Source organism: Zootoca vivipara, chromosome 7 (genome assembly GCF_963506605.1).
Source record: "Zootoca vivipara chromosome 7, rZooViv1.1, whole genome shotgun sequence".
In the NCBI taxonomy this organism is placed as follows: domain Eukaryota; kingdom Metazoa; phylum Chordata; class Lepidosauria; order Squamata; family Lacertidae; genus Zootoca; species Zootoca vivipara.
In genome coordinates, this window is record NC_083282.1 from 85,304,364 (window position 1) to 85,332,118 (window position 27,755).

At 45.5% G+C, this 27,755-nt stretch overlaps 1 protein-coding gene across 2 annotated transcripts in view; it reads left to right on the plus strand.

The window, feature by feature from the left end:
* The first annotated feature begins 3,518 nt into the window (after positions 1 to 3,518).
* Positions 3,519 to 27,755, plus strand: part of CDH4 (cadherin 4) — a 756,000-nt gene continuing 731,763 nt past the window's right edge. For both annotated transcript variants that reach the window (XM_035121942.2, XM_060277334.1), the window contains exons 1-2: positions 3,519 to 3,754; positions 7,388 to 7,499. In XM_035121942.2, coding sequence (XP_034977833.1) covers positions 3,695 to 3,754; positions 7,388 to 7,499 — 172 coding nt within the window. In that variant the 5' untranslated portion in view covers positions 3,519 to 3,694. The remainder of the gene's footprint in view (positions 3,755 to 7,387; positions 7,500 to 27,755) is intronic.

The following is a 27,755-nucleotide window of genomic DNA, read 5'->3' on the forward strand; positions in this document are numbered from 1 at the left end:
AATACTCATTCATAAGAATGGATTATTATTATTATTATTATTATTATTATTCATCTCATCTCTCTACTACTTTAAGGGGGGGAACTCAAAGTGGTTTCCCCACACGTTAAAATATCAAATAAAACAACACAGAACAAAACATTACGGGAGAAAGTCAAATCTAAAGTATACATTCAAAGCAGCATAATTAACAGGAAACCAAAATAGGTCTATCTTAAGGATTTCAAAATGAAACATTACAAAGGAGGTCAACGACAGAAAGCGCATTTAACACAGCAAAGTTACCAACAAACAACAACAACACAAATTATCTTAAATATTTCAAAAGAAACCATTAGTAAAGGAAGTCAAATATAAAAAGGCACATCCAAAACAGAATAATTAACAAGAGAATAAATAGTATCATCAGCAGAAAATGTATCTGCTGCTCTTCCTGCTGGCCCTGCCAATGGTGGTTCATGGAGGGCAAGGGCTGTGGAAGGACCTGGGTCTGCGCGAAGAGACAGCCAAGAATGGTCAGGTCGGTGGTCCAGCATCTACTCCAGCATCCTGTTTATATAGTGGCCAACCAGATGTCTATGGGAAACCTGCAAGCAGGACCAAAGCACCAGAGTATTCTTCCCTTTCTCTCAGGATAGCTCAGTTGGTGAGAGTGTAGTGCTGAAAACACCAAGGTTGCAGGTTCGATCCCCGTATGGGACATATGGAGTCTTTAGCATATGTGCCGCCAGGGTGCAAAGATCTGCCCAGCGCCCCCAAATTGAGTTTAGCCCCCAAATTAACTTTTATTATGATGTATGAGTTAATTTCACGTGCACAGTGCCATTGTGAATGACAAGCGCTGTTGTTGACTCAGGCGCCGCTGTTGTGAATGAGAAGCGCTGCCGCTAGCATGGCGCGTCTTGGGTAAATGAGCGCACAAAGTTGGAAGTCGTTTAGTGAAACAGTAAGAATACATTTTGGTAATACCTAGGTATATATGTATTTTGTTTTCCTAGCTTGATCAAAATTATTTATTATTTCATAACAGGTAGATAGTTAAAAGCTTAGGTGGCTTCAGCGGCAATAGCCTGGCACCCCCCAGAATTTGGCGCCCGGGTGCCCCGCACCCCTTGCACCCTACAGCTGCATAGTCCTGAATTGCAGGGGGTTGAACTAGAGCAGGCATCCCCAAACTTTGGCCCTCCAGATGTTTTGGACTACAATTCCCATCATCCCTGACCTCTGGTCCTGTTAGCTAGGGATCATGGGAGTTGTAGGCCAAACATCTGGAGGGCCGCAGTTTGGGGATGCCTGAACTAGAGAATCCTCAGGGTCCCTTCCAACTCTATGATCTGATATATTTTAAATGGAGATGCCAGGGATTGAAGCGGCGACCCTTTGCCACTACGAATGTCCCCTTCCCATGAGGCTATGTTGACTATCCAAATAATGAGACGTCACTCGCCTCCATGTTCACAGATGAATTAGCCCTAGGCTAAGGCTGTTACTATACTCCAAAGGTACCCTTTAGGTACACTAATAACTGTCCCTGAAATATCCAGCAAGCCCAAAATTTCACCCCCGTTCTGCATGTTGCAAAGCTTTGCAACATCATCATGTGTCCATGTTGCCACGAAGATGCTGTTGAACATGCCACATGTGTACTTGCTTCCATGTCATGCATGTAAACTGTTGCCACTTGAGGAAAACAAAAACTTTCTGTGTGATGGATGGTGTTTTGATCCATAGCTGCAGTTCCCCACAGGTGGAATATTGTTTAAGACTGCAATGAGCTGTCATGTGCCAATTGGCCCATTGTACTGGCAGGAGCTTCCAAACTCCAAATTTAACATTTCACAGTACCAAATTAGAGATGCAACAAGCCATACCTGGGAAAGAAATAGTGCTGTTTTTTTATTTTTTGAATTTGTATATTTTTCCTCATATGTTTTGTGCCACTGGATTTTTGTCCCTCATAACTGTTGCATGAGGATCTACAGGGCCTGAGCCAAGAGGCTTGTCTGTAGATAACCAGATGCCAAAGAGGACAGGGCTTTTGCACCTTTAAGGGTACAGTACAAGAAGGGATTCCAAACCAGAGCAGTGCACGGAAATGCCGTTTACCTTCCCGCCGGAGCGGTACCTATTTATCTACTTGCAATTTGACGTGCTTTCGAGCTGCTAAGTTGGCAGGAGCAGGGACCGAGCAACGGGAGCTCACCCCGTTGCGGGGATTCGAACCGGTTGCAGTACGATCCTATAATCATTAAAATATCTAACCTAGTTTATTTTATTTAGAAGAATATTTTTTTAAAAAATCACCAACTCATAAAAATATGAGTTATTGTTGTGTACAATAAAATCATTAAAACCTACTGATATCTATAACATCATAAAACATTTATTTTGCTTTTCTGCGACACTAAAAATACCACCCCCAAATATATGTGTAGAGAGAGAGTTCAGTTTGGGTGTAAAACTTACTTGGGAGTAAATTCCACCAAACTCAGAGAGAGGCTCTCTTCTGAGTAAACATGCATAATACATCCAGTCTATTAAATTTTCATGCAACCTGATCTTATCCGTGTTTACTTCCATGGGCTCCTTTTCAAGCAAGTGTGCAAAGCGTTGTATTTTTATTTTATTTTAAAAAGGAAACCAAGCCACAGCACAACCCTACAGATGTGCAATCACAATTGTCATTGGTTTGAAGGGACACCACTTCCAAGCAGGTGTGCATAGCATTGCAGCGATGTCCCGCCTGTCAGAAGCAAGTGCCATTGACTTCGGGCACCACTCGCGTGAACAGGATCGTAGCAGCCTAAAGGTCCCATTTGCGCACCCTCCTTTAGGGGGACAAATGCAGGCCAAGCTATCGCTGGGTAAAGCAACCCAGCAATGCTTAACGGGCTCCGGGGTTCTAGCTCGATTAATACAGCGCACGCTTACTCCGGAGAAAGCCCTGCCTGATCTCCCCGGGCCCGTCTTCCGAGTAAACCCCAGGCCGCTTTGCAGCCGCGGAACCCGATCCTCTGCTGCAAACACAACCGTGCAAGAGATTCGAGGAAGCCCGCCTTCGGATGATGCCCCTGCAACTCCGCGGGCGCTTCCTCGGGAGTAAGCCCTGCGGAACTTCCTTTTGCCTGCGCCAGCGAGAGAGTTGCAGCTGGGGCAAGTCCCTGTCCGCCCGCCCCCTAATAAGTGGATCCTGGGAATCAGCACCCAACCAACCTCTGCTGACCCGTCCCGGAGAGCACAGGATTCCCTCCCAAGCCTTTTGTGTGTGCGTGTGTGTGCGCGGGGCTGGCCAGCCGGCAAGCGCGCGCGCTCCCCTTCTGGCTGCTGCTGCCGCCGCGGCTGCTCCTTTAAGGGCGCCCGCCTGCCCCTCCGCGCCGTATGGGCCGGGCTTGGAGGCGGGGACTCGCTCGAGCAGCACCGAGAGCGCTTCACCTGCAGTTCAGAGCGGCGGCGAGGAATTGAGCGCGGCAAGGCAGGCAGAGGAAGAGAAGCGGCGGCAGCGGCAGCGGAGAGTTGGCGGCTTGGAGGCGCCGCGGGATAACCAGGCAGCGCCGGGCGGAGCAGGCAGGGCGCGCGCTGGGGGTTGCCCTGCCCGGGCTGAGCGCGGTGGAAGCGGCTGCAGGAGGCAGGAGGCAGCCAGTCGGGCAAGCAGGCAGGCGGGCGGGCGAGCGAGCCCGGCTCGGGATCCGTGGAGATGCCCCTGGGATGGAGGATGCTACTTCTCTTGCTCTTTTGCTGCGGGGGCTCGGCCCGGGTAAGTTGCAGCAGCTGCTCCCGCCAGGAGAGGGATGGGGCGCTGCCGGAGGGAGACGACGAGGAGATGGCGGGGGCGGGGGGAGACGGGACCGTGCTGGGTTTCGGGGCTTGGAAGCTTGCCTGGAAGGAGCCACGAGAGTGCCGCTTTCCTTGCAATTCCTCTCTCTTTCCGCACATCATTAACTGCACGCTTGGAGATGCCTGGGATGTAGCTCTGCCTGTGTGTGTGTGTGTGTGTGTCTGTTGAGGAAAGGGGGTCCCCTTTATTTCTGCATGCGGCTTGAGCGCCCCCCCCTTCTCCAGATGCCTTGTGCAATAGAGGTTTCTCGTGCATGTGTGTGTGTAGGGCGGCGGGGGGCAGAGGAAAAGCTCCTGCAAAAGCTCCACCGTACAGCACTTACACACACACACACACCACCGCCCAGCCGGCCAAGCTCTCTCCCCTTTTTTTTTTTTTTGCAGAGTATGTGCAACAATGTTAGCTTGTGTGTCTCCCCGCTGAGCCTCTCCTCCGCTCCACTTTCCCCCCCTCTATCAATTCATAGACAACTGGCAGACGAAAATCCAGAGGAGGAGGAGGAAGGATTGAGCTAAGGAGGGGGACGGCGGCGGCAGTGCTGGGGAAAGCTGGATGGTCGTTTAGCTAAATGCAAAGCGACTTAACGGGCGGAAATGTGTCTCTGCCGTAGCCGGGGATAGAGACCTGGGCTGGGAGGCAACCGCGCGGATAGAGCATCCCAAGTTGTTTTTAGCTGGCGATGAGATCCAAACGGGGAAAAAAGAAGAAAGCCTGCACCGCTGGAAGGAGTATATAATTATATCTGCATATTAGAGATTGGGTTTAAAAAAAAAAGCTTTGCTTTGTTAGGATCCTCCCAGAACTTCAGAATGCATCTTGCCCTCGTGTGCTTAACCCACGTGGCGTGGCTGAAGTAATGGGTGTTGCGGTTTATCAACAGACGCTGTAGAGAGAACTGGAGCACTCGGAGGACCCAGGCAAATCGAGACCGGGTTAAGGGTGGTTGTGTGAATTTGGGACTCTTGAGCCTCACCTCTGCCCCGCGTTGCTTTTTTAATAGCATTTTTTTAAGGGCAGAAATTGTGCATCTTTCAACCCGACACACCCATGGCAGAGGCTAATACAGATATGTGCAGGGAGTCCTGCTATGCACTTGATAACACTACTCATAGCATAAAAATTGGGAAGTCCCCTCATTTCCCCCCAAAATAGGTATTACCTAGAGAAACTTGCTTTAATAGCTTTTGGGGGAATAACAGACTTGTACTTGACTGCAAATGTGTATCAACGCAGCTCAGAATCTGGGTTGGCAGCTCTAACTTGCTTCCAAATATCCTGGTGTGCTGTATGTATTTTAAGGGAATATTTCCCATGTGGTTTGTCACAGAGCCTTTTAAAACGAAAGGATAGGGATGCAAAATGCTGAATTTTTTTGGTGGGAGGGATATTAGGTGCCATGCTCCCTTCCTGCTTTTTTATTATTCCTACATTTTGTGTCTCTAAATTTTAAGATAATTTCAGAAGGACACCCACAGCTGCCAAATCAGCCTGGTTCTCAAAACCAATTTTTGAGTTAAAATTGATCAGATTGCATTTTCTCTTCCTTTCCAAGCTGATATGGAAAGCCCTCTAGAGTCTTATTATCATTAAGCACATTTCCAGTACTGGAGATCTGACTGACAATGGGCATGATCTGTTGGGAAGTTCTCCTGCATAAATCTGCCTACAGCAGTGTGCCATTCATTGCTTGAACAGGAGAGCTTCCTGGCAAATGGCACCCCAATAATGGCTCTTGTTTGGGACCCCCTTTCCCAAGACAGATTGAGACACTTTATTTGTAAGCCTGGAGAGAGAGAGAGAGAGAGAGAGAGAGAGAGAGAGAGAGAGAGAGAGAGAGAGAACTTTAGATTGGGGGTGGGGAGAGAGAATAGTGTCCTAATTAAAAACCCATCAAGGGAAAGCCGCTTTGCAAGGCTTGGCTGTGTAACCCTACCACCGCCTGTCTGCTGCACTGGCCCCACTGTTAGGGCCATTGTAATATGTGGGTGATTGGAAATCCAAAGCCTATTATCTACTGTCAGACTCTGAAATGCTTCTGAATTGCAGATCTTGCCAGGAGACTGCCGGAGTGCACAGCCGAGTCCCTCTCCTGCGCTTCCCATAGACGGTAGCTGGCATTTCTCTCCCAAGCGTGATTTCTCGCCGATATTACATTGGCTTACTTTTTGCTTACTAAGCTCCTCTGCAAAGCCAGGAGACAGACTCTCTGTTCTCTTCGCCCCTTCTCTCCCTTCTCTCATCCATATGCCATGTGGCTTTCTTTCAGTCCACCCTTATTTTAAAAGCCACCTCGGCTGAGCCTGCTTCTTTCCCCTACCTATTAAGTCCTCCAAGCGCCTAATTTTTTCCAGTGATAATGGGGTTGGCCTGGCTTGCTCCCCCCCCCTATAGGGTTTAGGCCACTTGGTTTTGTGATTGGTGTGTGCCTTTAATATGTTTGGGAGAGTCCCTAGAACAATCTTGCCTGGGGTAGTAGAAAAACAGGGGTGACACACCACCACCACCACCACCTTCCCAACCTCATTTGCTATATAGGAATTTGTTTACAAATCACCAGCTAACAAGCCATTCAGCTTCTGTGCCTGCATGTTGGCTGGAGTCTGATCGAGCACATAGATCTGGAAAGCCCAAAGCACAAGGAAAATTGATTCTCCCCTCCAAGGCTTGGGCTTGAAACTAGCCTTTTTCTACGACGATTTGCTCCAGTGTGCAGCTGGAAACAAATCTCTGTCCCTAAGGGGAGGAAGTTACACGGCATAAGCTATGGGTGTATCATGCAGGTTAGGGGGTCAAGGTTGTGCTCCTAAATTGCCTCGCTGGGGGTGGTCAGGGACAGGCAGAGGGGCTGTGTGTATTTTTCTGTTTCTCTGGGTTACCCTGTGAACCTTTCAGGATTTCGCTTTGTGTTCCAGCTAGGGATGCTTGCATGTGTACACTCCCTCCCTCCCTCTCCCTCTGCCTGCCTGCCAGGTGGTGATTGCTCAGCAGTTCTGCATTGATTTGTTAAGGGAGGTACAGGCTGGGTATATATGCAGACTTAACAGCATACTGCTGTAGCTTTAGCAGTAACTCTCCACATCTCGATTGTCCAATGACTAGGGCCAAAGATGGGGATCAGATGGGTTTCTCAAACCTGGGGGGGGGGGCTGCTGGCATGCGAGTCCTCAGGCTTGCCAGCCACGGCTTGATTTGTATTGATCGAAGATGTGAGGGTGCCTGTAATCCAACTGGGGAGATTTATTGCTGTGCATCGCTGAAGCTTCCACCATTCCCAGCAACCTTGGATTGAATAATGTCCCCCCCCCCCCAAGTCATCTCTCCAGCAAAAGGCTACTGCTACGTTTTCTGACTGGTGTTTCATTTCCCCCACCCGGCTTGAAACATGTTATCAGTGTAAGATTTGAATGAACGCTGTTTCTGTTGCTCAGACTTGCCTGTTTGCAGACACTTGCACACTGGCTGTGAAACCTCCCCCCCCCACCCCAGGAGATTCCCACCAGAAACAACAATACATTTCACAGTGTTCTGTTGCTCTTGTTTTGGACTCTGCAGGCGCCCAATGGGGATCTTACAGTCAGACCCACTTGCAAGCCAGGCTTCTCGGAAGATGATTACACAGCGCTGGTTTCCCAAAACATCATGGAAGGGCAGAAGTTACTCAAAGGTAGGAAGTGTGAACTGGGAATGCAGTGGGATAGGTTAAGGAACACTTGTCCCGGTGGAGAGGAAACCACTGATAGATGTGAAAAGCAGGAACCCCAGGCCCAAATGTTTCATCAGCAAAATGAATGGTGAATTGTGGACTTGTGCATTGGTGAGAAGAAGACCACATTCTTCTGTTGCATATTGTGTGGCTTGAGTGAAAGGATGTCAGAGTAGCATGGCCCACTAGCCCTTACTTCATGGTTTTGGTTTTTTTTTTAACCTCTACCTGCTGTTGGCAGAAGTATCTGTACCTGTGTCATATATTTTTAAAAATATTGTGGGTGTGCACACCTCTGCACAGAGTATCCTTGCATTTGAGATGTGAAGATCCTTAAACCATCCTTTGCTTTGCAATGCTTGATAAAGCAGACATTGTTGTTGGATTATGTGGTAAACAAGCCCACAGACATTCTGTTCTCAAATGTGGCATTCATGTTCATTACTGTCCCACTGACAACATGAAAACACAGCCAGTGAAAAAGTACCAATTAGCTTTACAGTAATTGCAGGATTACAACTGGTGTGTGTGTGTGTGTGTGTGTGTGTGTGTGTGTGTGTGTGTGACTAGAAACTCTTAAAACAGCTTCATAATCGGAAGGAAAATAGCTTATTTGTGAGCATTGTTCCTTTTCCTTTTTGTCCCCTTTCCCTTCCCCTGCCTTTTTAAAGTTATTACAATAATTAAACTTTCCTATTTGTGTGGCACAGGAAATGTAGCCTTTAGTTTAGTCCTGTGAGAATCTTAAAAGCCGAACTGGAGCACTTCTCTGTACTTTGCTTCCTAATTGCTAATAGGCGCTGTAGATGTCACGCTGCCGCTTCTGCAGTGCCAATCTGATATGGCAGTGAGATGTTGCTGAAGGAAGAGAAGTGAGTTTTGGAGTAAGCAAGAGATGGCAAACACTTTAGCAAAGGAGGCCAGCGAAGCTCAATTTGCGATGGGCTGTTTTTGTTTCCTTGAGGGTCTGTTGTAATGAGACAGCAAAATGGCACACTGAAACCCAAGAATGTTGTCCTGAATGGTTTCTTTCTGCTTCCAAGCGCTTTTATTTTCCGCAAAGATTTCATCCCTCCTGTCCTTCCTGTCCAGAAAGAGGAGAATGATGATGGTTGTACAGTGTTACATGCAGAGCTCTCTCTCTCGCTCTCTGTGTGTGTCTTGCTCTAGAAACTGGCATGGCTGTATTGTAAGAGGTCTGTCTCGTAAGTCATCTTGAGTCATTTTTAAAATCCTATCTCAGAGGAGTAATTATATTCTGAGAAATATAAATAATATTGTGAGGAAATGTCCTATGTGAACCTGAGAAAACAGCTCAAAATCTTAGGTATGTGCAATTTTATTTAAGGGCCTGGCTAGGGACCTGGAAGTTTGTCTAGGCTAGGATTACTGAAATGCTGTATGCTATTACATTGCGAAATACTTTCCAGCTTTTGATTTCTACCACTTTAATTATTAAACGTAACAGTTAAAACTGAGTTGATTATTTTGGGGTATTGCCCCCTCCCCAAATATCCTGCCGCCACTTAATTTTAACTATTACATTTATATCCCACATTTCTTCCAAGGAGTTTAAAGTGACACACATGGTTCCCTCTCTTCTCATTTTACAACCTCCCTCTGAGGTAGGCTAGGCTTGGGAGATGGTGCGTTGCCCAAACCTTCTTGATCCATTGTTTCCTTTAGTAGCTAGTTGCTGCTGCTGTACTCTCCCCACTTCTTTGTCTCCTGGCTACTCTTTTTCTGCTGCTTCCCGACCCGTTGGGTACCATTACTGGGATGGGATGATGTCACGATGATGCATAGCTACATAGCCAATAAAATCTGATGCCACTGAGTGCAAGTGGAGTTGGCTGGAGTGCAAGGGAGGGCCACACGAGCGGACAACTGTTTTTGCCAGAAGTGTCCCCCAAATCCACACAATTCCTGTGTGACTTGACACTAGCAGAAAGGGGCGAGTCAAGTGTTTTGCCGGTTATGTGGACAATAAGCAGTCTAAAGCTCAGTATTTCCTCAAGTGTTGGATTATAACCCTACTGGGAGCTCAGGCCATGGGTTGTGAAAGGCTTCATTTCCTCAGGCTGGAGGTGAAGTGGGAGAGGAATATGGGCCTTCCTCCAAGAATGCAGCAGATGTTGGCTGCACAATGCATCTGCTGCTGACTCCTTTAGAAAGGTATATGAGTTCTGAACTTCTTTATTGCTTGACCATAATTTGCAGCTGAGTGTGCACCTTTACCACTTGAGTGTTATAACCCTTTTATTACACCCTCGGCTTTCAATCCGTTTTGTGCCTTTGCCTTACGTTCAGAAGTCCATTTTAATTTGTTCCCCTCGCTGAACTCGGAATTAATGAACAAAGTTTGAGCTGTTTCGGATTTAACTGACTCGATCCAAGCACTCCAGAGGGTGAATTAATGCTGGGTTTCTACCGAGGCAGCAGCAGAAGGGAGCTTCTCAGTTGGCTTGGTGGTGGCTATTCCAGTCATCCACCACCTGCCTGCAAGTTGATCATTGACTGACTGACAACATGAAGTGTGTGTGTGTGTGTGTGTGTGTGTGTGTGTGTGTGTGTAGGGAATAACACATGAAACTGTCCTATACTGACTTAGGCTATGGTTATAACCATGTCTGCTTAGGTGTCCAATTGGATTCAGTGGGGCTTACTTCCAGGAGATAGCTCAGTTGGTAGAGCAGGAGACTTTTAATCTCAGGGTTAACGGTTCAAGCCCCACATTGAGCAAAAGATTCCTGCAATTGCAGGGGGTTGGGCTAGATGACCCCCGTAGTCCCTTCCAACTATATTTATATTCTATATTCTGAAGTTCTAAAGTGAGATGGGGACTGCAGGCTTAGATCATTAGCCTCTCTAGCTAGGAATAGGGATTCTGTAGCTCACCGGAAGTTGGTGGATTCCATCCGCCCTTAGCCCCAGGCAGCATAGCCATTGACGAAGGGAGTTCTAGGTCAAATATATAGATAGCCGCAGGTTCTCCATCCCCGATCTAGCCAGTGGGCAGGGGTCTTCTTCTGTTCTCTTTAAATGGAGACCAGTCTGGATTTGGGTCTGTCTGTATGCAAAACACCTGCTACTCCATTGAGCTAAATCTTCCAAATTGTAAAGTGTTCCTTGCTCAGTTCAGGTGAAGTGGGCCTTTTTTTGCAGCAGGTAACCAGACCCGTGGCTTCACACATGTTTTGACTTAGCATTGTTTGCCTGATCCAATGGGACCATCATGGTTTGTATGCATTTTGCTCCCCGGTTGCTTCTTCCCCTTGTTTTGCTATCTTTCTCTGACTGACAGTGTTTTTCCTAATGTTTATCTTGCCTCTTCATCTTTGCAGACAATGTAATTGGCCTGTTCTTTTTGGAAGGGGATTTATGACAATTGGGTGTTTGATGCATTGTGTTGTGTTGCTGCTGGCTGGACAATAGAGATGGAACAGAAGGTCTGGGGAAGGCAGTTCAAAGGCAGTGCCAGCTGAGGCGGCAGAGAAGCTGCCATGTAATTATAACATCAGCTGATTGTGATCTTTAAATAAATAGAAAATTATATCACAATAAGCCGTTTAAGCACTTCTTGTGAATGAGCAATTTCCACCAATGATTGTTTCTCCTGATCATGTCGAAACTTCCTTGAGTTGATGCTGGGGAGTAGATTGAGTCTTCAGAGGATCTGTTTCCAGAGCAGCAAGGATGCTAGTCTTCTGCCACAAAATTGACCCTCTTGTGGTACCCTAAACTTTCCTGGACTTACTTCATCAGATGCAGATGATCTTGTGCATGTCTCTACGATCTTATTAGGCAGGGCTTTTACTTCCATGGGAACTTCCCACTCTGAGTTTTTGCCCCAGGATGCTTTAGTGGAATATGTTAAATGTATTCAAATTTCATTCAATCGGTGAAAAGTTCCAGTGATTTCTGTCTGAATTCATATCAAGAGACGTGGTTTCTGGGAAGATTTATTTTTAAAGTGGATTTTTTATTTTGGCAGAGGGCAAGCTAGCTATTTATTACAAAAAAATATTCTTGCTGGCATCCCAAGGAAGAAACCAGAAATCATTGAAATACTTGAAACAACCAAGCAAGCAAGCAAAAAAACTAGCATCTTTTTTTTTGAGAAACAAGCAAACATTGGAAAACATGCGTTAACTTTGCGCCTAAGCAAAAGAAAGTGGAGAGGGACTTTCTGGGGCTCCTTCAGGATGTTTTTCAACCACTGTTGCGTCACTTAACTGCTCCAACTCTCTTGTAGCCTGATTTCAGAGAAGGCCTTTCGTGACGCCAGGAGCAAGCAGTTGCCAGGTGTCCTTAAGACATAGCATGGTTTTGCTAGGCAATCTTCCTCTGTTTAAAGGCAAAGTGGCCCAGCCTGGACACAGATGTGTCATGCGTCCTGCCTCTAGATTTCAACAACTGGATGAAGCATCCGATGGACATGCCGCACCTCGTGGTCTTGACTGAGTTTCTTCCTTTTGGATATTTTCTAGCATTTCAAAGCCAACACAGGGCTTACACACGAGCCTTGATAAATGGTGAATAAGCAGATGAATATCACTTTGGATAGCAAACTGAGGTTGTGCAAGTCACCAGGTTTGCATCTAGAGTGGAGCCATTGAGACACCAGCAGAAAGTATTGTCCTGCTTGCAGAAGGTTTGCAGAAGCACCTAATACCTTCAAAATCAGAAGCCAACCAGAAAAAAAACAATACCAGGCACAACTTTTTTGGGGGGAGATGGTGATTCAGCAGAGAACTGGAAGTCCCTCTTATATTGAATAGGACATATAATGATATATCTACAATTTGACGATTCTAAGTGGCATCACTTACATTGAATAGGAAGAATCGCAAGATCTGCAACATAAATGTTGTACTGCTACACATGCAAGGGTGGTGGTGGTGGAAATGAACCAGAGTAAGATGAGCAATATATCTGAGCATAATATGATAAATGGTGCAATTGATGAGAATGGACACAATCCAGTGGGAAGATACCCAGGCAAGTCCCATTAATATTAGCTTGAGTTGTGAAGGAGCCAGCTCTCCTAGAGAGGATGGCCAAGAAAAAGAGAAGAACAGCTTGCCAATAAGCTAACATAAGACTAGATAGCAGGAGGAAATTTCTCAAGAGTCCAGAGTTTCTTGGTGCATGTACAAATCCAAAGCAGTTTGATAATATGGGCTGCCCTTGTTCTCCATAGTATGAATTCTCGCACTTTGTGGGAAATCCTGTTGGTCATAGTTGAGGTTTTCAGCTACAAATGCAGTGCTCGGATCTGATGCATTTGAGATCCATGCTTCTTTTGGCCTTTCCTTCAGAATGACTCTGTTGCTGGCTGAAGCTTAAAGTGATGTTGAAATGTCGCTGCAGCAGCCAGTAACAAGCTCCACTGAAAAGAGTGGTTAGTACTGTATGCCCTTGCCAGGTAATCCCGTTCATTTCAATAGGTCTTGACCTTGGAGAACTCTTGACTGGACTATCCTCATGGTTTGCTTATGGAACATACTCTGCTAGTGGGAAGCGAGTAGCAATTTTATCAAGGGAACTCCTTGTGATCTATCTTTAAAAAGTAATTATTTTGTTTGCCAATAGACGGGAAATCTGTTTTGCACCTTTTGGAATTCGTATGCTGTTGCTGTTTATCATTGTGAAACAAATATCTCTAATTTGTATAACAACTGGGATAAATCTGTTACTTTAAAAATACTCTTCCCCCCACTACATTCTCTTCCTTGCTTATGAATTGAGTTAATTATCCAAGGATACATTTCATTTTATTTCCTGACACTTCGCATAAATGCATTTCTCTTTCTTTCCATCCGTGTGACATTCCCTCTGTTTTTTCTATGTGGCTGCGAGGTGAAGGTCGGAAAGTTTTGCTTGCATTTCAACTAAACTAAACTTGGGCACAAGAACATTTTTTCCTTCGGCATTTTACAGCAATTGGTGTTCAGAGGCATACTGCAATAGACACCAAAGGCAAAACGATATCCATCAGGCTTAGTAGCCATTGATAACCCCATCCCAAATGAAGTTGTTTAATTCTCTTCTAAAACCCATCCAAATTGTAAGAATTGTATACAGCTGAAGGCAAAAGACAGTTTGGATTTTGTGTGAGAGGTGGCTAAGGGGAGATATTGTGGGAATGTTAAGAAAGGTAGAAGAGGATATATTGTTCAGTTATTTTCCCTCCTCACTCATGCTTGTGAATAAACAGCAGAGCACATTCCCTCTGCAACTTACTGAAAGCAAGTTGATGATTTGTTCGAATCCTTTAATTAAGCAATCCAGTCTAACTTGTCCAGTCTGGACTGTTCCTGGTAAGTTTCACTTTTATTTCCCTCTTAAAATAATAACACGGCATAGTCTTATTCAAAAGTAAGGATAAAGTTTTACTCGCATTCAGTTCACAGCAATAATCTGAAGGCAGGCTTTATCTTGTGGTTACAGTGAAGACTGGGCTACATTTCAGACATTCTGCTTGTGGACTCCATCCCATGTGAAGGTTGAGCCATGCACTGTTTAAGAACCAGGAGAGCAAGAGTCCAAGAATAAGAGAGCAAAAATCGAAGAGAAAGATGGTTGCGTGGTCAGCCCTTTTATCTGGTCAGCTAGGGTCACGCCCCTCTACCTGATCACACACAGGGGGAGGAAGCTCCAGAGAAGGTATGACAGGAAGTCCTCCTTGGCTGGCACCACATTCCTCTGTGTGTCCATTCTAGGCAACAGGAAAAGGTTGTACTCGACTGCTCTAGTAATATATCCAACAGATATCACAGGGTGAGAGGCTGTGAGAAGAGGGGTGAGCCCAGGTGAGATCTGGGAGGACACACCTTCCTACATAGGGGATAGAAGTTAAGCTATAGTGATGAGGGGGGACCTTGTAGTTTCTTTTTCTGATTATTTTTTGCAGATTAGCTTGTTTCTTTTATTGTATTGTGAACACTTCATTATTGATATTTTAAGCCATCCAAATCGGTGACCATCACTGTATAGGAACAATTTCCTTTGTTTCAAAGATGTGCTGTGTTTAAATGGTTTGCCCATTGTCTTGACAATTGCTTGTGCCTCCTCCTAGATCTAAATCACATGCTTGGAACTTCTGATAATAAAGCAGATGTGAGTCATTGTTGAGGTTCTCTTGTTTGCTAAGTGTGTGTTGGAATTGAATCAGCATTCCAGTGCTCAGCTGTGTGTCATACTTCAGGTCCCCAGACTGGCATGGCTCCTCCTTCCAGTGCATCTAGATTAGAAGAGGGGGGGGGGGAAGCACAGGCTTCCTGGTTGGAATTTAGTTAAACAGATAATGACTACTTTGTAATTGAGTTATTCCAATGGAAATGGCTTAGCCTTAATTTGACGACAAAAGCTTTCACAGAGTCATTGTTTTATTATAAGTATGCCATAAGCTATTAACTACTACTTTGTGGTTCATCTTCTTTGCCTGACTCAGCTCTCTTAACATCCTCCAAAACATTGGGAATCCAGCGGGCACCCATTTGTTAAACGGTAATTAACTTGTTTATGATGAATGGATGGAGGAAATGCCGTGGCATTTTGCTTTATGTCTCACTGAAATAAAATAAAAAAAACAGTGTTTGCATTCTCCCCAAATTCCATGCTATAATTAGGCTTCAAATAGTTTTCCCCAAAAGGGTAGCAAATCCAGCAGGTTGCAAACCACGGCATGGTTCATGGCTTAATGCGGACATACTTAGCTGAAACTGATTTGCAGAACTATTGGCGTTCTGTGTTGCTATTTTTTGCCTTGTGTTTCTTTTATTATTGCTCCGTTATTTGTTCGTTCCCTCGATATATCACGTCTTCTTCTTTTTTTGTTGTTTAGCAGGATAATAAACTTATGCTCATGATCACTGGTGCATGGAAATGTATGAAATAAGATGGTTAAAGCTGTTTTCTTTAGGCTAACATTGAACAGACGTGTGTGTGTGTGTGTGTGGGAGAAATTCTGCATTGTAGCAGAGGACAATTACTTCACTGGTATCTCTTTCTCTGCTTTGTTTAATTATTAATGTTAACTTAAACTGGTGAGAACAGCCTGCCGCAGGCTAGGGAGGGTGCTGGCTTGGGAGCGAAGAGAAAGGGAAAATGCAGTCGATGAAAGGTTGGGCAAAAGTGCCTGGTAATATTGGTGATGCAAGAGAAACAGGGAGGTCAGGGACTTGGAATGGTCATACGCTGACTTTACAGCGGGGATTGAAATTTGGCAAAGGGGAGAAGGAATTTGTGGAGCTTCCTGGTTTAAGTGGTAAAAAAAGTCCCCCCCCCCCAATAAACCTGGGTTGTCTAATATAATTAAGAATTAATTTCAGGCTGACTCCTGTATTTAGACCGAAGCACAGTGCCTAGCGATGCTTCTTCGTCTTTTCGGTTTGGGTTTGCACCCAGATCACATCACTGTAATTCCTGAACACCTGCCTGCCGTGCATTAAATAACATGATTAGCAGCTGTCACTTGTGGTTCTCTCAAGAGCTCCGAGAAGGGAGGTTGAGCAATTGAGAGTGGAAGGTGGTATTTAATTATACTGTCTCATTGTGTTTGCCAGCACCTGTTTTATGCGATTAACTGTTTAAAAACCTTGGTGGCTCTTCTTCTCTCCCCATTTCCCCCCCCCCCCCCATGCAGCTTTAAGAAAGTCACTTGGACTAGTTTGCTCATTGGTTGGCATTTCTTAGCCAGAGAACAGGGCTGAGGGATATTTTTCAGCCTGAAGGCTACACTTACTCATGGGAAACCATCTGGGAACGATGTGTCCATAGCGGGTGGGTCCCCACATGGTATTCGAATGAAATCCCCATCATCCCCAGCCAGTTTAGCCCATGAACAGGGAAAGGAGAGAGTTTTAGTCCTGCAACATCTGTCGACTCAAGAAGAAGAGGAGGAGGAGTTTGGATTTGATAGCCCGCTTTATCACTACCCTAAGGAGTCTCAAAGCGGCTAACAATCTCATTTCCCCTCCTCCCCCACAACAGACCCCCTGTGAGGTGAGTAGGGCTGAGAGACTTCGGAGAAGTGTGACTAGCCCAAGGTCACCCAGCAGCTGCATGTGGAGGAGCAGAGACGCGAACCCGGTTCCCCAGATAACGAGTCTACCGCTCTTAACCACTACACCACACTGTCTCTTCAAGGTTGAAGAATGCCATTTTCATCCACAACAGAAGGCAGGGTCCTATGTTTGTCTTATCCCTGTTATATGGTTACTGTTTAGATGACCCCGATGCCGCTGTGCGCGATGGGCGCTCCCTGGGTCATTTCCCGCCTGGTGGTGGTATCGGGGGTTGTGTTCCCGGGAGCACGGGTGGTGCTGTGGTCTAAACCACAGAGCCTAGGGTTTGCCGATTGGAAGGTTGGCGGTTTGAATCCCCGTGACGGGGTGAGCTCCCGTTGTTCGGTCCCAGCTCCTGCCAACCTAGTAGTTCAAAAGCACGTCAAGTGCAAGTAGATAAATAGGTACCACTCCAGCAGGAAGGTAAATGGCATTTCCGTGCGCTGCTCTGGTTCGCCAGAAGCGGCATAGTCATGCTGGCCACATGACCCGGAAGCTGTCTGTGGACAAACGCTGGCTCTATAGAGCGAGATGAGCGCCACAACCCCAGAGTCGTCTGCGACTGGACCTAACGGCCAGGGGTGTTGTTGTTTAGTCGTTTAGTCGTGTCCGACTCTTCGTGACCCCATGGACCATAGCACTCCAGGCACTCCTGTCTTGACGGCCAGGGGTACCTTTACTTATATATATATATATATATATATATATATATATATATATATATATGCACATTTCTAACACTGATTCTAATGTCCACTGAATAATGGCTTGTGTGTGTGTGTGTGTGTTTCAAAGCTCAGCCACAGTTAAGTATTGTCCCTTCTGCGGTGCTCTTTTGTCAGGCCTGGAACCGGATGACCCATCCAGGCTGACCTGAACTCTCCTCTTGAAGATCTTTGACCTTGAAGATTTAGCTTAAATAGCAATGCCAAGCCCCTGTTGGGGGGGGGGGAGAGGGAAAATTTAAATAAATTGTCCAGGCTTTGAAGTGTGATATGTTTAATGCTTGCCTTCTGATTGCAACACACGCTGCTTTGGGTTCAGCTGCCATGCAGCTATTTTCTGCATGCTGTAGCAATAACAGCTACCAGATCCCTTCCACACATTGTCTCGACTTATGAAGCTGACAGTGGTGCAAACTCCTTTGCGTAGTTGCTCACCTGGAACCAGGTAAATAGGAATCCTTAAAAGTACCTGGAAAGCCACACTGTGGGTCTGGATGGGTCTGGATGCTTGGTGCATATGCAACTGTGTCTTGTATTCAAATTGGTTATATTGGTATTCTGTCACCTCCACTGATGATGGTGCAGGATATACGGCAGGCTAACTTCTCAATACTTAAGACTTCCTGGATATTTTTTTCTGGTGCAGCTTGAGTTAATTGTATGTTGTGTGTGTTTTGATATCCTTATCCCCCACTCCTGGTGTGAATTTGTAATGGCATCTATGTTACTCTAGAATTGAGCAGGGTTATCTCTGAAAGGAGGAGGGTGCATTCCAGGTTTTGCTTATCCTGGGTTTATGCAGGGTGGCAAGCTCTGGTGTTCTAGCAAAATTCCTGGGTTATGATCTAGTCCAGGGGTCAGCAACCTTTTTTCAGCCATGGGCCGGTCCACCGTCCCTCAAACCTTGTGGTGGGCCAGACTATATTTTTTTTGAGGGGGGGGGAATGAATGAATTCCTATGCCCCATAAATAACTCAGATGCATTTTAAATAAAAGGACACATTCTGCTCATGTAAATACACTCTGATTCCCGGACCACCTGCAGGCCACATTGAGAAGGTGATTGGGCCGCATCTGGCCCACGGGCCTTAGGTTGCCTACCCCTGATCTAGTCAGTGGGACTTTCTTTCGCTCCAGTGAGTATGGTTTAGGTGTAGCTAGAGAGAGATCATGGAGGGCCATCTCCCAGCTTATAATCACATTGTTTGCTAAGCGATTCCGAATAAGGAAGAATCTGCAGACTACACTCGACATGACAAATATAGCAGCTGAGTCAAAGCAATGTACCTGAAAAGTGGGACCCACGAACCTCAGTTGGAACATTTTAATGCTTTGCTTGTTGCACAGAAAAGGGGGGTCCAAAGTGAGGGGAGTGGCACAATCTGTGCTGCTAATTCCAGATCGTGAGTGTGTGGTCCTTAAGTCCCACGCAGCCACATGGTCAAATTGAATAGTGATGGCAAAGTTGCCTGGGTGCTGGATTTACAGTTATTTACCCCCCCCCCTCTCAGTGTTGGTGTGGAAGAGATGCTGAACTCCTTGGCATATCTGACCAAACTTTTATATCACTTGGCTGGCTGTGTGTGTATAAAATAATAAGGCGGCTTGGACTGTCGGCGTCCATGATGCTTGAGAGAAGAAGAAGGTGAGGTCCCTGTCCCTGATGGTGAGCTAGGTCAGTCTTCTGTAAATTGCAGCGTTCAACAGCAACAAAAAAACTAGTCAGGGGTGTCCAACTCCCAAGAGACTGTGATCTACTCACAGAGTGATCTACCCCCTTTTTGGGGTTCAGGTCAAAGTTGTTTTTGTTAAGGAGCAGGGCCCATTTTGGGGGGGTTCGGGTCTAAGTTGTTGAGTTTTTTCAGGGAGGAGGTAAAATGTTGAGCTTTTTTAAAGGGGAGCCACAGTTGTTCAGCATCTTTGAGGGGAGCCAATGATCTACCAGTGATCTACCACAGACGTCCAGTGATCTACCGGTAGATCACGATCTACCTGTTGGACATGCCTGCACTAGATAATAAGCAGAAAGTTAATTCCATTGATTTGATGAGGGCTATTCCAGGGAAAATGTAGTTGAACACCACCCACTGTTTGCTATTGTGAAGGAAATACAGTTTCTGTGACTATCTTGGCTGTGAGTCCTGGAAGGCCCCCTCTCTGCCTTGTTGGCCTTTTCCCACTCCAGCTACAAAAGTTGTGGCTGCTGAACAGACTCCTGGGCTGAGAGATTGTTGAGGGGGGGGGGTTGTTGTAGTTTCGTTTGTTTGTTTTAGTGATATTTTTTGTAACTTCATTTTTAGGTTTTATTATGTTTTATGTAGAAATTGTTAAGTTTGGTTGTGTACTTTTTGATGTGTTTTATTTATTGTTTATGACTACATTTGTTATTATGTAGATCTTTTCATATTGGAAACTGCCTTGAGCATGGTTTTAACTATGGAAGGGGACAAATGCTGATGTGTGCAGGGATAATAATTAGGTTCTGAGCAGGCACCAACACTATGGCCTCAGCAGCCTGGTCTGATGAATGCTGACCATACAGGCAGCAGGGCAGGCAATCGCCTTGGAAAATGCTTCAGGAATTAAGAATAGACCGAGTTTAAATTGCGAAGTATGGACACAAACGAAAAGCACAGTTTGGCCACGAGTGGAGGCCATTTATGTTCGTATATTTCCTTGGATGCAGGGAGTTGTGCCTGGCTTCGCTTGCTTTTTCCTAAAATTGGCTTTGAATTTATGGAGGTTAAAGTCATGCTGGTTGTGTTCTCCCTCCACTGTTGGAGGCGGTAAGCCTCTGAATGCCAGTTGCTGTAAGTCTCTGAATTCCAGTTGCTTCACAAATGGGGAGAGGGCAGCTGTGCTCAGGCCCTGCTTGCAAGCTTCCCCCAGGCATCTTTCTTGGGGTAGCTCACTTGGTAGAGCATGAGACTCTTAATATTAGGGCCGTGGGTTCGAGCTCCACATTGAGCAAAACATCCCCGCATTGCAGTGGGTTGGACTAGATGACCCCATGGTTTCAACTCTGCAATTCTATGATTCTATCTCGTGGTTGGGCCTTTTGCTTAATCCAGCTGGGCTCTTCTTATAGTCTTCATTGTGTTTCTCTCTCTCTCTCTCTCTCTCTCTCTCTCTCTCTCTCTCTCTCTCTCTCTCTCTCTCTGCAGGAGCCTTTCACTATCAGTCGCCTCTCTGTTCAATAATAATTGATACGGGCTAGAGCTCAAGTATTCCATAAACTGAGCCATGTTTAACATTTAAAAGACTTTACTTCTTAGCGGAGTCCCTTGACCGTAACCTTCTCTTCCGAGGGGCTCAGATTAATTGCTTTTTATCAGAGGCTATTCTAGAGATCTGTCTATTGCCGGAGAGAAATTGCAAACATGTTGCTGTTGAAGCCATTTACTACCCTGTGATTCTTCCGCAACCCTCATTCACATTAATATCAGATTTTAACTTTTTAAAAAACAAATGCTTTGAACTGAAACTCTGTTCCTAAGTAATGCAGAATTTTGAGGCCTAGTTCTCATTAGTGATGCAAAGATCTGTCAATTTCAGTTTAAATTGTTTTCTTGACCTCCCAGTCTTTAGTTTAATTTGCAACATTTCTGCATCAGTTTGCATTAAAAAGTTTTCACTTCCTTGCTTTTTATCCTACGACAAATAATTTCAGATCCATTGATACTATACTCAGATGCATTGATACTATACTCCTCTATGCTGAGATGTCCAAATGAGTCTTTGATTGTCCTTGAATCTTTGCAACAAACTTACTATCCTCTCCAGTCACATCCATTGAAAACCACTGGGAGGGTCTGGGGAATGCTAAACAATCAGTTTTGAAATGAAAATATGTTAGAATGCATAAATAAAATGATGATTTTTTTGGGGGGGTGGGGGGTGGAAAAACTTTCAGTACCTCAATAGAACATTACAAAACTTCTGGAGGGAAATTCCAGTGATGGGGAGCTTGGAGGGGAGGGTGTGTCTGTCCTGAGATAGACTAGTATCATCCATCCATTCATTTGCTAGTAAATAAACATCTCTGTCCTCACTTAATTTCTCAGGATGCCAGCTGCTCATCTGTAAAAACCAAGACCTTCCTAGGATTTTGTAGCAATAAATACATCAAAAAGTACAAGATTCTTTTATCACACACAGCCTTTTTAGGGTGGGGGAAAAAAAATTCCAGCAACCTTAGATGCCCATATGTAGGTCGCTTATCCAATTGATGGCACTGAAGCCTGCAGAGTAGATACCACTGGGGTATGATCTTTTGTCACTGTGATTGATGAGATGTCCCACAGTCTGAAGTACAATTTCCCAGGCACAAAATGGATTGTGTCGCAGGTTCCATTTGTGACAGAGGTAGCAGCGGGTGCTACGGATGAGGTTCAGAGTTACGGCATTGTTTTGGGGGACTGAGAAACTGCTAGCTCTTTTAGTGTGTGTGTGTGTGTGTGTGTGTGTGTGTGTGTGAGAGAGAGAGAGAGAGAGAGAGAGAGAGAGAGAGATATGTAGAGTTGCTCTTGCCATGTCATTGATCCATAATACGGAGGGATTTATTGATGCTTCAAGCTATTGCACTGTTTTGGGGTTTGCGCTGGTATTTCTGACCGTATCCTCTTGAGGAGGTGTTCAGAAGAGAGTTCAAAGCCCCTCTGAAGGGATGAAACTGTGCCAGGGTTTTTTATGTTTAGTTCTTTGTTATAAAGATCACTTCCAGACAACCCATGAGCATTCATCCTGGCTTGTTTTCACAAAGTTTCAGAGGAGGTTTACACAGTGTCTGCTGTTGGAACATTTGTTCTGATTTCTTTGCAGGAAGGTGATATTGTTTGCGGGAAGCTTACATATGACATACCAAGCCACCGTTGTCCTCTACTTTTCCAGTGCATTTGCAGGTCACTTTCCGTATTGCAAAATTTGGTTTTGGGGGTAGTGGGTTTGACAGAAATATGCGGACATATGAAGAGCTTGGTGGATGAAGCAAACGACCCATCTCTCCTAGCATCCTGTACTCAGTGGCCAATCAGGTGTCTGTTGGAAACCTGTAGGAAGGCTCCGAGCACAAGAACACTCCTCGTCCCCAATCCTATGGTAGCTTCCAGTAAGTGGGCAGTTCGAAGCATCACTAGCTTTAGATTGTGGAGTCGGAGCATGGTCATCATGGCTAGTAGCCTATGATAACCCATTTCCTCCATGAATTTGTCTAATTCTCTTTTAAATACATTTAGGTTGGTGCCCACCACTGCCTCCTGTGGGTGTGAGTTCCACAGGTTAACTGTGTTAAGAAGTAGCATAAGAACACCAAATTCATTTTAATTCCTCAACCTGAATTTGCTGGTTATCAATTTTAAACTGCACCTGGACTAGATGATTCCCATGGTCCCTTCCAACTCTACAGTTCTATGACTCGCCGGCAAAAGATCACGAGTCTGGAAGCAAACCCATATGGCTGCTTTCTATAGGTTGTTGTCACCAGAAAGGTCACAGGAAAGAGAGAGAAAAAAATGGATTCAGTACAGTCATACCTTGTGTTACATTTGCTTCACGTTGCAGCTTTTCAGGTTATGAATGCTGCAAACCCAGAAGTTTGCTTTGTGCCTAAAAATGCAAAGTTTTGCTTTGTGCCTAAAAGGCATCAGGTTTGTGGTGGCAAGCTCGCCTGGAGTTGGGGGCCGAGTTCCAAAAACAAGGCCATCAGAACCGAATTAGCACCTTCTCTGGTCATTGTTGTACAGTCTTTGAGTTGCCCATTGCAGGGCTTCATAATGATCAACAGTAGTAACTGGACACATTAATATGGGGAGAAAATGGTGGTTCAGTGCTTGCCTCTCCCTACACCAACTATCTTTCTTAATATATTCGAAATCTGCCAGCACCTCTCCCGCTCCAGAACCCTATGTACTTAATCTTCTATTTTTAGATTAAGGTATTCTTACGCATAGCACAGGAATCCACTCAGGATGGATTCTTGCTGGGGGAAATGAAGCAGCCGATGTCGCTGACAAATATTTTGAAGGGGGAAAACCTGATGCTTTCTGTTAATTTCTGTTCGGTACTGTATTACGAATACTTTGGTAGGGCTGGGAGTGAACTCTGTCTGAGCTGCTCCCAGTCAGCATAGATAGCATTGAGATAGATGGCCCCAATGGTCTGACTCTGTGTAAGGTGTCCTTGATGATGGGAGCTGCAGGCCACCATCTCATCTGAAGAGCATCATTGTGGTAAACCATCTTGTTCCAGATTGTTTTCCTTGAACTATGGTGACTAGAATTCATCAGATAATTCAAATAAGCAGGGAATGGGTTGGCATTGGTTCTGGATCAACCTAGCCCCTCTGCCTTCTGCCCTACCCATCACAGTGGGCACCAACCACTACTGCAAATAAGGTATTTCCAGTACTCAGGCTTTTGGAGTCTTAGAGATGAGGCCCCTTCAGGCAGCCTTTATTTACCTATCTTCTTGCATTCAGTCCAGGGAGTGAGACTTGCTATCGGATTCCAACTCCTTAGTCTCAGTGTTGCCCTTGAATTACTCAGCAGAGGTGTATTATGGGGCAAAGCTGGAATGGGTTGCCATTGGTTCTAGATCAACCTAGCCTCTCTGCCTTCTGCCCCTTCTTGCTAAAGCCTGGACTTTCAAGATGCACTTAGGGTGCATTCACATGGCTGATTATTCCATTTCCCCAATGTTTCCCTGACTGTTCATTGCTGCCTCATATTTCAACTTTCACGCAATGTAGAAGGCAGTTCTGGAAAACTGGTGGAATGTTTAGTGCTCGGTTCCACGTTACTTGGCTAGAACAAAATCTCTTACCCCAGAAAATTGCAGCGGTAAAGTGACAGGATTTAGGGTGGCGTACAATGTTCTCCTGCTGTTTTCATGGGGGAACCATGATGGAACAGAAGTAAAAAGGATGGGGGAGTTGCGGCATTGCCCAGTGATGTCCATTGTTGTGCAATACCACATCCATTGGTTGAATGAAATCAAGTGTCATGCCATGATGTTGAAGAGTTTGGATTTGATATCCCACTTTATCACTGCCTGAAGGAGTCTCAAAGTGGCTAACATTCTCCTTTCCCTTCCTTTCTTTCACACAACAAACACTCTGTGTGGTGAGTGGGGTTGAGAGACTTCAAAGAAGTGTGACTAGCCCCAAGGTCACCCAGCAGCTGAAAAAACTATGGTTCCATAACACAACTGTTGCGGAAGGAAGATAAGAAAATGGGACAGAAATGGTAGCATTATAAGTAGGAAAACTAAAGTGATATTCCCTGCATCTGAATGCACTCCTAGTCAAGACTGTTATGTATGTGGCAAAGTGGAGAGTTGCAGAATTATTTAGGTGCTGCTCTGCCTCTCCTCCTAGCAATGCGGAAACCCTTTTGGATTAACTTGAGACCTAAATGCTTGAGCTGGAGATGAAGATCTGACAACAGCCGCACATCAAGCCCAATCATAAGCGTGTGGTATGAATATTTCTTTTGTAAAGAATAAAAGGAAAACATCTGTTTTTCCTTCAAAAATATTTGTCGGTAACGCTGGCTGTTTTATTTCCTTGAGCAAGAATCCTTCCCAAGTGGATTCCTGTGCTGTGCATTAAAAAAAAAAAGTTAGCTGAGCAGAATTCCTTTCTGCTGCAGGCTTTAATGTTTCGTCGCTTATTATCAAATACAACTACGTTCTGGTGTGTGAAAATATTAGTTACAAAAGTAAGAGAGAGGAAGTTGGGAGTTAAGTGAGTCTGGAGATGAATAGTACCCCCCCCACCCCCTGCGCCGTGAGAGTTGGCAGCTGTATGATAAAAGCATTGTGTATGGATGATGATAAACAGCAGTTTTCCCCATTGCTCCAGTTGGGCTGTAGTCTCTGTTTCCAGCCTTGGGGTACTTCTGGGTGGTTCTCCCAAAAATGCATTCGGGATCTGGAAGAAAAATCCCAAACAGTTTTCACCTTTGATGCCAATCCTGTCCCTGATCTGTACATCAGGGTCTTCAGTGGAGGGTGCGTGCCCTTGCCAGCTGAGAGGACTTTTTGGGTGGCATCCTGGTTTTGCAACTCTCTCCCCAGAGAGGGCTAGCTACCTGCGTACCTTCTTTTAAGGCACCCAGGCAAAGCTTTTTATTTTTTTTTATTTTGGTGAGCCTTTAAGCTTATTTTTCAATTACAATCCTACTGACCGTGTGTTCTGTTCCCACTGATTTTTGTAGCTTGTGTGGGGTCTCTGTGTTATACGGTATATTAACAGTTCTATTTATTTTTGTCAGGTGTTCTAAAACTATTTAACTGGGCAATGTCATAGCAAAACAGGAAGCTACTTTTTGAGGTTTTTTTGAGGCATAAATATCCCCCTAAAATATATGGATTCATTCAGTAAAGGGTTAAAATTTAAATATGCTCCTAAATTCCTGGGTGTAGTAGGGGGTGGAGTTCAAACCTGTTCTTCAGAGTCCAGGAAACCACCTGGTAGAGGAGAAATCAAGAGGTAATCACTGGAATGACTGACATAACAAAGACAGAGTCATGATGCATCAAGATTGTCCATCAGTGAAGCAAAGGTTGTGCCAGTCAGAAATGGGAGAGTTAGACAGAAGACCAGTAGTTTTGGTTTAGGATTCCACTTTGCCTGATGTTAGCAAACAGGAGAAAGTGTCAGTTTGGCAAGTCAGAGAAGGAGGAGTGTGGCTGCTCTCCAGCTGTGCATTAGTGAGCAGAGACAAAAGAAGGGTTTGGGATTTCAGTTTTCGATGACGTAGGCTGGGAGGAGAGAACACCATGTGGGATGGCTTGGGACAGACTATAACAAAGACAGAGCACAGTTGACTTCTCTGCTTGCAGACCCCCTTGCGGTGTAATGCTGCTGTTTGAATCCCTGTGATGGGGTGAGCTCTCCTTGCCCTGTCCCAGCTTCTGCCAACCTTGCAATTTTAAAACACATCAGTGCAAGTAGATAAAGAGGTACTGCTGCCGTGGGAAGGGAACCGTGCGCTCTGGTTCCCATCACGGTGTTCTGTTGTGCCAGAAGCAGCTTAGTCATGCTGGCCACATGCTGGCGGACAAACACCGGCCTGATAAGCAAGATGAGTTGCCTTTGACATGCCTTAACCGTTCAGGTATCCTTTACCTTTTACCTATATATGTGTAAATAAAGAATCTAAAAGACACCACAGTCTCCACAAAGGAAACTTACACCCTGGTAAGTGACTCTGGTACCCTAGCAAACTTGCACCGCTCGTAGGTTGGGGTGGCCTGTAGTGGCACTAAGGCAAACCACAAGTCCATGTAGTTTAGTACTGTCTACACTGATGTTCTATGGGGTCCCAGGCAGGGGACATCCCCAGCCCTACCTGGAGATGCCAGGGATTGAACCTGGGACCTTCTGCATGCATAGTAGATGTTCTGCTACTGACCCAGGGCCCTCTTCCCAACTAAGTCATACTCGGAGGAGACCCGCTGAAATCAATGGTCAGGTTATTAAAGTCCATTGGTGTCATCGTTGTACTTTGAGCATGCCAAGCATATTGCCCTCAACAAATAAGCACGACCAAAAAGAGATGCTCGCACTGCCATAGGAAACAATTTCTCTATTGTAACACCCACCTCCTAAAGCCTCTTGCCTATCCCTGGCCAAAATGCTCTGGCTGGCCTGCCACCCAGTCATTCTGAAATGGATGTGATGGTCACATCTGCTTCCTGTTCTCCCACTGTCTGCCTGATGTTGACTGCCTGCCTGCCAGCTAGCCATCAGATCGGCTGTCTGCTGCCCCTTCTTGGTCTGAGAGATGCTTTGCTGTGCCAGGCTGGTCTCGCACTCGCCTCCAGCCTCTCTCCTGCATCCCATTTGGTGACAGTGAGTGCCAGTGGCAACAGAAGCCACCATCCTGTTTTATCCTCCAAAATGTCTGGCTGTGCAGGAGGCGATAATGCAATGTCTGTGAGCACTGACCATATCTGTATTTCCACAAAGTGTCTTCTCAACCTCCCTCCACCAAAAAAAGAAACTCTGGTCCCCAAATACAGCAAATTTGCCCAGTATAAAGATTCCTGCGTGTCTCCATTAGCTGCATAGCAAGTAGGACACAGTCGCTGTACCATTCTCATGGGTGGATTTGAACAAAGCTATTTGGCGAGACTGAGAATCAATCTTGTCCAGAGTTCTGTGGCCAACAGACTGCTCATATTTATTCAAATTGGAGTCCTGATTCAGAAATAAATAGCTGTGCATGGGAAGTTTGATAATTACCATGGCTCCCGCTTGCTGCAGAACATGGACTTGGAGCAAGCATATGACCACTACATAAGGGGAAAGCCCATTGCGGCCCTCCAGATGTTTTGGCCCAAAACTCCCATGATCCCTAGCTAACAGGACCCAGTGGTCAGGGATGATGGGAATTGTAGTCCAAAACATCTGGAGGGCT